The 13163-nt window shown below is 40.5% G+C and overlaps 1 protein-coding gene across 3 annotated transcripts in view; it reads left to right on the top strand.

Moving 5' to 3' along the window:
* TRPA1 (transient receptor potential cation channel subfamily A member 1) overlaps positions 1-10234 on the top strand; it is an 83672-nt gene extending 73438 nt beyond the window's left edge. For all 3 annotated transcript variants that reach the window (XM_053249379.1, XM_053249378.1, XM_053249377.1), the window contains exons 24-28: positions 543-725; positions 3215-3283; positions 5521-5631; positions 5835-5932; positions 7879-10234. In XM_053249379.1, the coding sequence (XP_053105354.1) occupies positions 543-725; positions 3215-3283; positions 5521-5631; positions 5835-5932; positions 7879-8077 (660 nt within the window). In that variant the 3' untranslated portion in view covers positions 8078-10234. The remainder of the gene's footprint in view (positions 1-542; positions 726-3214; positions 3284-5520; positions 5632-5834; positions 5933-7878) is intronic.
* Positions 10235-13163: the final 2929 nt, after the last annotated feature.

Raw genomic sequence — 13163 nt, 5'->3', positions numbered from 1 at the left:
TAGTTTCTTATTCATAAATTTTGGGAGTAGGATTTAATTTTACTTCTATCATGGTACCTTTGCTTTCTTAAATTATCTTGGCTGCATTTTCACAATCATAGCAATCCTGGTTAAATAATTAAGTGGTTAAATGCAGTTTAACCACAGTGGCTGGACCAGGATTGCCCAGGAAGTCTGCATTCTCACAACCAGCTCTGTGAGGCTCAGCAGTCCTGGTTAAACAGTTAACTGTTTTACCAGGATCACCATGATTATGGGAATACAGCCCCTGTAACTCATGTACATAATTCCAACAACAGTCAATGGGATTGTCTCTTAATTCTGTTAAGAGTAGTTTAATAGCTATGGAAGACAAGTTTCTGTCTAGGAGGAAAAGGAAAAGGAATGACAATTCAGCTGGAAAATGGTGTTTTGTTTCTATTGATCTGAAGGAGGAGCAGAGGTTCCTATGAGAATGCCTGCAAACAGAAGTACAATATTGCCTCAAGGTGCTGTGATGGATGTCTTTCATCTTTCTCTTTTCATCTTTTGTTCCTTTCTAGCAAACATACAAGACTCCATACCTTTCTGTAATGCAAACATTTGCCATGATGTTAGGAGATATCAATTACCATGAAGGCTTCCTTGAACCATTACTCGCCAACACACTGCCTTATCCATTCCTGAGTTTTTTTATTCTCATTATCTTCACTCTACTAATTCCAGTTCTTCTTATGAACCTGTTGGTAAGAATTAAATACATTAAATATAGAGCCTGGTGACATGACCACATATTGCTTGTATAGATTTTAATTTTCTTTTATAATTTAATGTAATGGAGAAACAGTTACTGAGCCCTTTCTCATGAGCAGTGAGAAAAGGCTATCCAGTTTGTGGGGAGGAAGCCTGAAAGTACTTACCTTCCCACAGATGATCATTATGCCATCCCTGGGTGGGCAAATTGGCTGCTGCCGGTAGCTCTGAGGGTCAACGTGACAGGACGGGCTGCCCCGCATCGCTCCGCCCCCGGATCTCTAATAATGCACCATGCAAGTGTCCGGTGGATTATGGGGACCCCCCTCCCTGAGTCTGACAGCCGCAACTGCCTGCAGCCACTGCTGACACACGATTAAAAAAAACCAGGGTTAGGAAAGTGCTCACTCTTCTAACCACGTTTTGAAGGGTGGCTCCAAAGGCGCGTTTGCTACTGTGATGCCGCTGGGATTGGACCCAATCCCGGAAGTTCACACGTGTGCAAAACCGACCTGGGCTCCTGTGCAAAACTGGGCTAGGCTCCCTTAGCCCAGTTTTGTACGTGCATATCAATAGCCTCACTGTGTTTATGGATGGAGCAGATTACTGTGTATATTTAGTCAAAGACAACATTTTCCTTTTAGTTTGGTGTAGACAGACAAATCGGCAATCTTACATTTCTTCTTGTATTTATTGTTCTTACGAACCGCTGCAATGTTGCATCAAAAACAGTACAAGACATTGCAACTGCAATGCAATCCTAACTATTTTGAAATCAAGGGGGGTGATATTCAAGAAGATGGTTACAATCGTGAATGTGCATCCACCACAATTGGCTCCTGCCGCCCCTAGCTTTCTGCATAGCAGCAGTCAACACTGAGCTACTAGGCTACTTTTATAGAGCCAAACTGCACATGAAGCTGGGAGGTGTGTGGCTGATTTCCAGTGGTTTCCCCCCCTCTCTTTAAAAGGGAATTGCAGGCTTGGAGGGGCAGGGGCTTGGAATGTGATTGCAGCAGCCGTGCTCAGGGAGGAGGTACTTAACCTTTTCTCTGTGGGCTATTTTTGCAGTCAAAATCACTGTCACAATTGCCTTTCCACATACAAGCAGGAAAACATAAAATAAGAGTCGGCTTATGCGAAATAGTGACAGTCACCTGGGCATATTTTTAATACGCTGGCCTAAGTTATAGCCGCTATTTCCGTGAATTGCCCCTGAAAGGCAACAAGAGTACAATCCGCACCATGGCCAGGCCCTTTTAGGTTGGCTTGCTTTTCAGATTATCAAGAGTTATGAAAACTAAACCTGTATTAGAAAACTTTGTGATATCTTATAGTTTACAGGCTTATAGATGATAAAAATGTACGGGAGATTTTATGTTACATTTGCTTAGAGCTCAGGTTAATCAACCTTAAAAAACCCCAAAAGCGGTATTTTGGTCTTGGTCCAAAATCTGCTGGCTGACACGATGAGGGAAATTAGTCAAAATAGTCCCACTGAAATTAACAGAACATGTTAGGCAATGCCTTTGACTATTTTTTCTGAAAGGGAGACTAGAAGTGTGAGCACTGTAAGATGTTCCCCTTAGGGAATGGAGCCGCTCTGGGAAGAGCAGAAGGTTCCAAGATCCCTCTCTGGCTTCTTCAAGATAGGGCTGAGAGAGATTCCTGCCTGCAACCTTCGAGAAGCCGCTGCCAGTCTCTGAAGACAATACTGAGCTGGATAGACCAATGGTCTGACTCAGTATGTGGCAGCTTCCTATGCTCCAATGTCAGCTACTTATTTTTTAAATCAAGTTAGTCCATTCAAAACCACAGAAATAAGATACTGTTAATGACATTTTATTTCATTTATTTCCAGTCCTCTTTAAAGGAGCCAGCATACATAATTGCTGACAGAATGAGGAATATTATTATTATAGTAATAAAGTAGTATAATAAAGTAAGCATTGCCTAACTTGTTCTTTGATTTCATTGGGACTACTTTGAGTAATTTTACTTCTGTCAGCCAGTGTCCCTCCTTTCTTCCTCACAATCACTCTGTGAGTAAATCAGCCTGGAAAAAGTGATTGGTCTGAGGTCATCCAGTGACATTCACGCAGGGACTGGAACAGGTTTCCTGGTCTGATTCTAACCATTATTACAGTAACCACACTGCACCAGCTCTTACTAAAAGATGGTTCCTACAACTGTAAGAATACATAACTAAACTAATTAATTGACATGCTATGAGCATAATTAGATAATATAGATATGGTATTGTTTTAAATACTTCGTTGATTTATGTGTGAACAAATCCTTTACTTTAGTAGACATAAGTGTGTGTAGAGGTGTGCAGTATGGTGGCTTTTCAGTTTAATGATCCAGTACTTATATTTAGGAATAATTAATCTAATTGATAAGCAATATTTATAAGAAATAGAACTGAAATGTTTAAAATGCATGAAAATTGACCTGGTTATTCTGCTTTGCCTTTTTATAGATTGGTTTGGCTGTTGGGGACATTGCAGAGGTACAAAAATTTGCTGCACTGAAAAGAATAGCAATGCAGGTGAGTGGCACATGTTTGTTTATTTATAATTCAATTTCTATACTACCTTTCATAACTCTCCCAAGGTGACTTACTAACATTAAAATACAATAAACAATAAAAATCACATCAAAACATTAAAATCAGTTAAAAACTATATAAACCATTGTTTGATAGACTTGATCGCCATTAAGAGTAATGATGTGGCACCCCCATCCCCAGTTAATTCAATTCATCCCCCACCCCCATCCCCAGTTAATTCAAACTGATATGGAACAAGCTATTTCTCCCTCAAATCAAGAAATAGTTTGATTTACTCCATACAAATACGAGATACATTGAGGCTGAAGTTATAGTTTCAAAGCTTTATTCAAAGTAAAATAAGATATCTAGAGAAGGCAAAGGGAGTTTGGGTTAGGAACTTCAATAAATTGGCTAGCATTTTACAGAAAGTAATGGAGAGCTTAGTTAAGGGTCTTTACCAAAAGTGCCTGGAAAGAGGAGCAAGGAGAGGGGCAGAAAGGCCAGGGAGCCCAGAAGATAGATGGCTGAAGTGGAAGTGAAGTGAAGATAGATGGTCTATCATTCCTAGCGTATTTGGTGCATGATGTCCGGCCCAGCGCCTCCTCAAGAGCAGGGTGCAGGACAAGGCAAGAAATGGGGAAGAGGCAAGGGGCAGCAACCACAGCTTGCCTTGTGAGAGTCTCTAGTAGAGCGGATTCTGATTCCATGTGGCTTGTTCAAGGTAGCTGTACTCGCAGACATGCAATGAGGCAGTTTTTGAGTCAATCAAGCAGTTTTTCCACGCTGGAGGGTGAGTTAAGTGGAGCATAACAAAAGTGTCCATTGTTAAAGTGGACTAGATCAGTCCAGGTGTGTCCTTTGGGCAAAAACAAGTTCAGGCTAGGCATATGTTTGTTATGAAAATGGCTTTATGTTTGTCTATCATCTCAAAACTAGTGTCCCAGGTGCAAGGAATGCAAATCTGTTGTTTGCTGATGAGCATTTCTCCCTTATCTTTACCATTCACTTGATCGGGCTAATGGGGTGGCTTGGGGAATGGCAGTGTTTGTACGTCTTTACTGAGCACTTATACTTTATCACTTGGACAGGAGTGTCGCGCCCAAGACAGCTTTTTCTTTTGATGGGTCTACCAGCCAGTTTGACTCCAGAGGGAGCGGTCAGCAACACTCTCATTCAGCCTTTTTGATTCTTTGGCCTGGAGGCATATTGCCAAACTCTGCCTGTGCTAATTACCTGCTCGTGCCAACAGTCTGGACCCTGTATAGCATTTGTGCATTGAGTGAAAGATATTTAGTGAAACATCTTTGGACAACTTCCAGAGTATATTTTTGAGACAACTAGATGAGACAAATGAACCATTTCATTTTTCTTTATTTATATCTATGTAAACTGCTTTGGAACTTTTTGCTGAAAAGTGGTATATAAATATTTGCCTCATATTCATCATAAATGTTTGCTGAAATGTTTGCTTGTTAGCTTGGTGTGTCTGCTATATCATACAGAGGGGTGCTTTTTGCGTGACACACACTCCAACTCCTCCAGTACTGATTCTGGCAGCACTGTAGCAGTGGCAAGTAGGGATGTGCCCGAAACGTTTCGGAGGCCATTGTAAAGACCTCCGAAACGTTTTGGTGCTGGGGCGGGATTCGGTGCTTCGGCACCAGCGGGGCTAGCACTTTAAGGGCGGGGGAAGAGTGTACTCATCCCCCCCCCGCCGCGTTTCCCCCACTGGTGCTCTTCAATGTCCAAGCCCCTCGGGGCGGCAGCATTCCTCCCTGCCACCCCGTTCCCCCCGTCGGCCGGAAGTGGCCGAAAGTTGCGAGCACCCGGGCGTGCGCATGACAGGCGCACATGCGCTCGCCACTTCCGGCTGACGAGGGGAACGGGGCGGCAGGGAGGAACGCTGCCGCCCCGAGGGGCATGGACTTTGAAGAGCGCCGGCTGGGGAAACGCGGCGCGGGGGGGGTGAGTACTCTCTCCCCCACCCTTAAAGTGCTACCCCCGCTGGTGCCAAAGAGTCTTTGGGCACATCCCTAGTGGCAAGCACCAGTGAGAAGCAGAAGAGAGAGAACAACCTTCCTCTTTCCCGAAGCAGAAATATTTTTATGTGGAACATTATGCACTATGTCAGAGAGTTAGTACAGTGCCCTGTTGTGATAGAAACTGCATAATCACAGTTCTTTAATTTTGTAAAATTAGCAATTTGTATTAAGAGAAGTATTTATTATGTTTAGGTCAATCTTCACACAAACCTGGAGAAAAAAATACCATATTGGTTTCTTACTCGGGTTGACCAGGAATCAATCACAATTTATCCTAATAGGCCAAGATATTGTGGATTTATGGTAAGCTGTATACAGATGTCCTGTGTTCTGGGTCCAATGATCTGCCAATCACATCTCCTGTCCCCCAAGAAATGATTGGTGGCATTTGTTTTCTTGGGTGAAGTATTTCCCTATTCAGTTCAATGGAATAAATTGAATTTATTCTGCTTCCTTCTAAGAAAAAGCTTAAGCTCTTAATTCTCATTTTGTTGCTTCTTTTTCAGAGTGTGTTCCAGTATTGCTTTGGATGTGATGATACAGCAACAGATAATCAAAATGCTGACAAATCTTTGGAACTAGAAGTACTGAAACAGAAGTACAGGTATTGTGTTTGCTATTGTTTGGTAGCAAAGATAATGATGTTTTTGTTAATGAGAGAGTTATTGTGATGTTCTGGTATATTGTTCTGGTATATTGTGAGTTATTGTGATGTTCTGGCAAAGTATTGTGGTGTTCTGGTATACTTGATGCCTAAGCACCTTGCCTTTGCTTTCAAGGGAGCTGTCTGAAACATGCAGCAGACAATATTCACCACTGCGTGAAAGAATGAATAATTGAATTTATTATTACAGTCAGTGATCAGCAATCAAAAAATAAAATAGAAAATAAAATTAAAGTAAAATAAAATAAAAAACAGGACTGGGTAATAGAGTATCAAAACATATACACACAGAGGTCTCAATTACAATTAATCAACTGCTCCTGTCTCAGTTTGCATGCCGCAGCACAGAATCTTGCTACCCCAGTTGTAATTACTGTATGCTCGTCTGCCAGAAGAAAGGAAGTATCTTTCAAAGAAAGGTCTGATTGATCTGGCATGTTTTTTAAATAAGTGGTTCAATCCAGGCAATGTGAATGTTCCTATAATATGAACAGTATAAAAGCACATGTGAGATGGACTTGATACTGCCCAAACTGCATGGACATAGCCTGTTCCTGAGCAGTATTCTCTTAAATCTGCCCTCCAAAATGGCAGAAGGCAGGGCATTAAACCGTGTCAGCGAGAACGCTCTCCTCTGGTCTAGAGTGGTCAGATTTGTAAGGTATGCTGCTGGCTGAAGGTAGTATGAGAAACCATCTGGAATGCTACTAAGGTTAACAAGACTTAAATTAGATTGCTTTTTCATATCCACAACATATTGTTTAATAATTTCTTTGATGGCGTTATGTCCCAGTGAAAGTAGATATTGTAGAGAGAGGCCATATCTGCCCAATTTATCATGAATGCTCTTACACCAATTAGAATGGAACTCATCTTTCAATACCAGGGGGGCCAGGCCCTGATGGCAAAAATATAATTTGAGCCAGTAATTAAATGTGTGAAGCCACCCCTGGGCCTCGACTGTGGTTAAACCCACCTCAAATGTGTAGGATGGCATTTGGAACACATCTAGGCACCTGGAATAAGGCATGAAGGAATCTACACTTAACAACTTCCATGGGTTTGAAGTTGCAGGTGGAACAGATCTGGACCCCATATAGCATTTGTGCATTGAGTGAAAGATATTTAGTGAAACATCTTTGGACAATTGCCATAGTATATTTCTGCGACAACTGGATGAGACAAATGACCTTATATAACGACTTCTGCAGAATAAACTATATACTGTTAGCTTGACCTGAGTCAGGGGAATGTATTTCATCAGGCCGCTGCAGAGTTTCTCATATGTTACCCTTTCCAAAATCATGAAAAGCGGCAGTTCAAGGTTAACGTTGACAAAGCAATGAGGTTAAGGAAAGGTCTTCGAAACAGAGGAATTCTTTGGTTGTACTCTCTTGGCCTCTGCCAAGAGAGCACAACCAAAGAGTTCCTCTGTTTCGAAGATATACAGCATACAGATGGCACCACTTCTACTTTATGATCTAGACAAGACAACCAAAAATGCCTGAGGGGAAGGTAGAGGAATAGGAAGGACCATGCCTCAACACTGTTTTAGAATCCTGGATTATAAAATCTAGAATTCAAGAGGTATAGTAGTTGCTGCTGTTTATTAAAAGGGTTATTTCAAGAATAAAAAGGCAAAGCAGACAATTGAAGAGAATCTTTTTGTTATGAAAGATGGTAAAATACTTATAATAAAGAGGAGCAAGCTCAAAATGCATCATGTACGCTTCAAAAAAATACATCTATTACAACACCACTAGTTGCTTTCCCCCAGATCTCCCCCTTGCCCTGGATTGGTACAGCTATTCTTTCAAAATGAAAAATAAACAGTATCTAACTCTTATAACCTTATTAATAATTTTATTGTATGTTATGTGTTTAAGGCTTAAAGATATTGCAGTACTCATGGAGAAACAGCATGACCTTCTTAAACTGGTCCTACAAAAAATGGAGATTATATCTGAGGCTGAGGATGAAGATACAAATGATTTATTCCAGCACAAATTTCGGAAGGAGCAGTTGGAGCATAAGAATAGCAAATGGGATACAGTGCTGAAAGCAGTAAAATGCAAATCTGCCTAAGCCTTTTGGAGCTATATCCAACCATAAAGAGGAAGATGGTTTGGTAGAAGGTATGTCCAGCTGCCACTCTGGGGTTATTAAGACATGAGTGGAAAACTTGCCCTTACTTCTAACAGCAGGGAGGTGGTGGTGGAGGCAGGAGTCGCCGCAGCCAGCACCATTGAAACTGAGATACTCCCTGACTCTACAACCATCTTCTGATGGCTACTAATAAAGGCTGGTTTTCTTCCCCCTTGATCATTCCATGATAGAGGCAGGTGATTCCTATCAGAAAGCCACCCCACTAACTGCTGCCAGTTGTACTGATAACTGTCCAAACATGGAGGTCACAGGTCATAACATCTATTCATCTACTGTTCTGAAGTTTCAGCAACTAACTTATCCAGCCATAAATGTTCAGATCATTATACAAAGATGTTCCTAACCATGTAAAATATAACAGCATAGCTTCTTAACTGTGTATTTATACATATGCAGTGCAATTATGAATGATAGCAGTATTGCCTTCTTTGCTCATCGGTTCAGATCAAACTAGCCCACAAAATAAACTGATTGCTTTGGAATGAAGAAGAAAAGCAGTTGCTTAGTATGACAAAAGTAAGACTCTTTGAATGTTCATTCAGCACAAACCTCCTTCACAAGGCAGTAGGGGCTGGTGCAGCAAAAGGTACCTTTAAGTGTAAATTAATAGGTGCTTACCTCTGCTACTGCCACACCTGAATGCACTCACATGGCTACTGGCGGGGGATTGGCTCCCTCAACTCACATGGCTGCCATGCAGCAGGGAGTGCTGAACAGCACATTCAGGTGCGCTGGTGGCAGAGGTAAGCAATTATTAATTTACACTTAAAGGTGTCTCTCACTTCCCGCACCAGCTGCTACTGTCACAAGGACTTTTCTGAAAATATAGTCCATAAGGAAGTATGCTAAGTAGAGAATGTAGGATGAGGTCTTGGAGTTCAAGAAGTGATGTGAAATTGTTACTGGGTTGTGAATAGAGAGTAGATGTTTAAATGAAATTTGCTTCAGTTGTCTGACTGTCAAGAAGACAAACCTCCCAAGAGCAAAGGGCAGAAGAGCAGTCTAGTGTAAATGGCAAACAACTGAATTCTTAATTTTCCTTTGAGACACGATCCTCTAGGAGGTACTCCTGTGCAAGTGCCATTGAAATGAGTGGGAGCTGATTTATCTTTGTCACTAAATGCCAAAGTACCGGTGACATTAATAATCAAATGAAGCCTTTGATTAGCCTACCTTATAGCTTTCTCTAGTGGTCTGATCCAAAGGCCAAATTAGATCATTAATTGTTTTGTGTGTTTTTTAAATCAAGACAGAGTTTTGTAATTCTGAAATGCAATGTCCTGATTATTATTTTTTTAAGTTTCTGAAGCAATATTTAGGTTTTCATTGCTTTGGTATTATGTTGTTTTGAACACCATATTCTGAGTATGATCCAAGCAATGCCAAGTATCTTTTAAGGTCCGTGGGAAAAGGTCAAAGATGTGTTTAATATCCATGAAATCAATGAGACTTAAATTGCATTTCTTTGGCTGGATTGTGCCGTGTGTGTGTGTGTAGCTGCAAAAGGCACATATTTTGGTGGAAACGCAAAATATAACTGTTCTTAATAATGATAAATTGCCACCTTGTCAAATAATGTGGGATAACAATTTGACATATGCCAAGTCATTATCCCACATTATGTGCTGGTACCAAGTTATCATTATTAAGAATATTTATACATTGCTTTTGTACCAAAAAATTCACAAAGTAGATTACATAGCAAAAGGAATGAGAAGATTTTCCAAAGTGGCTTATGAATTTTATTATGAATGGAGTCACCTGATAACACAGTATAACATAATATATAAATACTGAAATACCAAGGAAAAAAGAATGAAACTGGATATGTATTCATTTGACCAATATTCTAATCCAGCTTGTTGGTTTGAAACGGCCAATTTGCGCCAAGACTCCTTCATAACTCTCTTTAATTTACTATAAGGACTGGCTTTGCTCAATAAAAATTACAGGGTATAAAATATTATGTATTGGATATTGTAATATTTCAGTCTATATAAACATTAACCACTGTTGAAATTGTATGGTATGCTCTTTCATGAATAACCTTAATAAAATACCTATGTCTGTGCCTAACAGCATTATTCAATAACTTCTTTTTAATCAGATAAGCTATCTGTTTTAACGGTATCGTACATTGTGTTATTCTTTACCTGTGTGATAGTTATAAATGGCAACTTAAATAGCATAGTCTTGATCATCCAATGAGCACCTAATACTGTTCCACCTCCAAAATTCACATGAGGAAAAGTAGAATTTTCATTTGAAAGTTCCCACAAGTCAATTTGCCTGTACAAAGCATAGCAACTTTAGATAGCAGAATTCTAGCCTTGTCTTCTTTGTGATATACTACCTTTTTGCTTGCTGTGTAGCTTGACTAGTGTTTCCTCATGTGCCAGATTCACCCCCCATTTGATTTGCCATGTAATACATCCTAGCTCTAGCAAATTCCTGTTGCCCCCAGTATCTTACTCCGATTGACACAGGGCAATGAAGCTTATGAAATCGGTGCATTGCTTTAATCCACCATGTTTATGCTTTCCTGGCCTGCGGTGTCAATATTTATGCCAGCACATGGAGCAGAATTCCCAGTGTCCAGTGTCAACGCTGATACAGAGCTGAGGATCCAGCAGCAACAGAATGAGATGTGCTGAGCTGTGTTGAAGTTAGTTTGTGCAAGTGGAAATTATTTGCATTATTGATAGTCCATCTTGTAACACTAGAGGGCAGTGAGTTCTTATTCTCTGGCCATTATAACACTTGTTTAGGTGGGGAAAGGACTGGCTGCAGTAACTTCAGTGGTGAAATAAGCTACAGTTTACAGTTTTACAGGCCAGTATTCCAAAGTAAAATATTCAGTGACATTTGACACTTTGAGGGAAAGTGTGTAGGAGTGAATCCTTGACCATATCCTAACTGCTTGGTGGTTTAGCAGCACTGTAATTTGAAATGGTTTGTTTTTGTTCTGCTTTTGTCTCTTTCACTCCTGAAGCAGCTGTCATGATGGCTGGGAATATGCATAGCCATCTGTAGTCCACCCCACCCCCATGCAAATATCTCAAGTTAATCTCAGAGCTACCACTTGGATTTGGCTGGCACAGGGAACACCATTTGATTTGGTGTTAGCAACTTCCCAAATCTCCAAGTGCTTTTATTTTATTTTATTTTTCATTTCATTTCATTTCATTTGCTGTGACCTAGACACAGAAAGTTCACTGCAAAGGAAAATTTACAGCAACTGTTCTTCCACAGCTGTGTTCTGACCACACAGCTTGGCAGGCCAGCACAATCTAAGATCCTACTACTGACTGGCTCCCGAACATTAGCATGGCTAAGCGAGCAGACACATAAAACACATCACACTCTTTGTGGAATAGTTTTTAAAAGCACTAGCTATGTTTTAAGTGATGACATTTTATAAATATTATAAATACAAGAATATATATGAATGAAATGCACACCACATTAATGTAATATTTATGAATGGTCAATACAGAGGATTCATCAAGCAAAAACAGGAATAAAAATGGGTCATTAAATCATGGCCCGTTAATAAATGTGAATCATAGTGCCGTTTAAGAGATATTGAGGCTGTTTTCATGAGCAGCCAAGACTGGACTAGGGCAGCTAAGCCCAGGCTTGGCTGCCAGTGAGAACTTGTGGGAGCTGCATGGCTCCCAGAGCTGGCGCAGTGGCAAACCTGCCTAGGGAGCCCACTGGTTAGCTGAGGTTAAGGGCGCAAGTTGCCCTTAACTTGGGCTAGCTGCTCATGTGCAAGCGCCGGCTGCTCTCAGCCTGCGATGGCACGAGAGTAGGCTCCTGGCCATTGCCAGGAGGATCCCCACAACGCACCACAAACTCATGTGGTGCATTGTGGGAATTCCAGGGACCAGGATGACGCGTCCTGACTCCCGCACCTCCGCACTGCCTGGGGCAGCATCTGGGCATGTGATGCGTACACACTGATTTGCCCAGACCCAGCAGCTGGATCGTCTGTGGGGAAGGCAAGCTTTTGATACCTTCCCTGCCGCCCGCCCTCAAGTCCTCTCATGCAATCGTGAGAAAGAGCTCATTGTTATTGAGACCTTTAAGGATGGTGGGGTTATACTGTAAATTAAACAGGACTAGAAAGATATTTCACATAAAGGAAAGATTAAAGCCAACTATTTCCTGCATTGAATTACAGAAATCTTTTGAACAGGCAAATAAACCGGGTAAATATCTGCCCTGGAAATTAAGAGTTGAACAGCAGAAGAATTATATAACAAGTCTGAGTACGTCCAGTGGTATTATTAATCAGCAGTCAGTAATTAAAAGAGAATTTTATAAATAGTATAAGGAGTTTTATCAAAAAAAGAAAGGTTGATATAGATAAAGTAGAACAATTTTTACAATTAAGGAATTTACCAAAATTAAACCCTAAACAACAGGAAATATTGAATCTTCCAATTTCCAGCGAAGAAGTTAAGGATGCTATTAAGCGAGCAAAGGGGGGTGGGGGGAATCGCCAGGACCAGATGGGCTCTCTACTATATACCAAAAAGGTTTTAGTTAAGTATTGTCTCAACCATTACAATGGACAATGAATGAAATTATGATGAAGGGTTGGTTCCCTGATTCATGGAGGCAAGCGACTATTACATTAATACTAAAAACTGGCCAAAATAAAACTGGTTAAAAATTATAGACCAATCTCCTTACTTAATAATGATTATAAATTATTTGCTTCTATACTTGCTAAAAGAATGGAGGGGGTCTTGGTAGAGTTAATTCATGAAGATCAGGCTGGATTTCTACCAAAAAGGCAAATAAAGGACAATGTGCAAACTGTTTTAAATGCATTAGAATATTACAAAAAGCATAATGATAAACAACTGGCTATGTTATTTTTGGATGCAGAGAAAGCTTTCGATAACATCTACGGCAATTTATGTTGAAAACCCTGGAAATTGTAGAGTTTGGAGTTAATTATATAAGGGTGATTGTGTCTATATATTCTGAACAA

Source organism: Hemicordylus capensis, chromosome 4, assembly GCF_027244095.1.
Source record: "Hemicordylus capensis ecotype Gifberg chromosome 4, rHemCap1.1.pri, whole genome shotgun sequence".
Lineage (NCBI taxonomy): Eukaryota > Metazoa > Chordata > Lepidosauria > Squamata > Cordylidae > Hemicordylus > Hemicordylus capensis.
The sequence above is the reverse complement of the archived record's forward strand: the minus strand, read 5'-3'. Positions and strand labels throughout refer to the sequence as shown.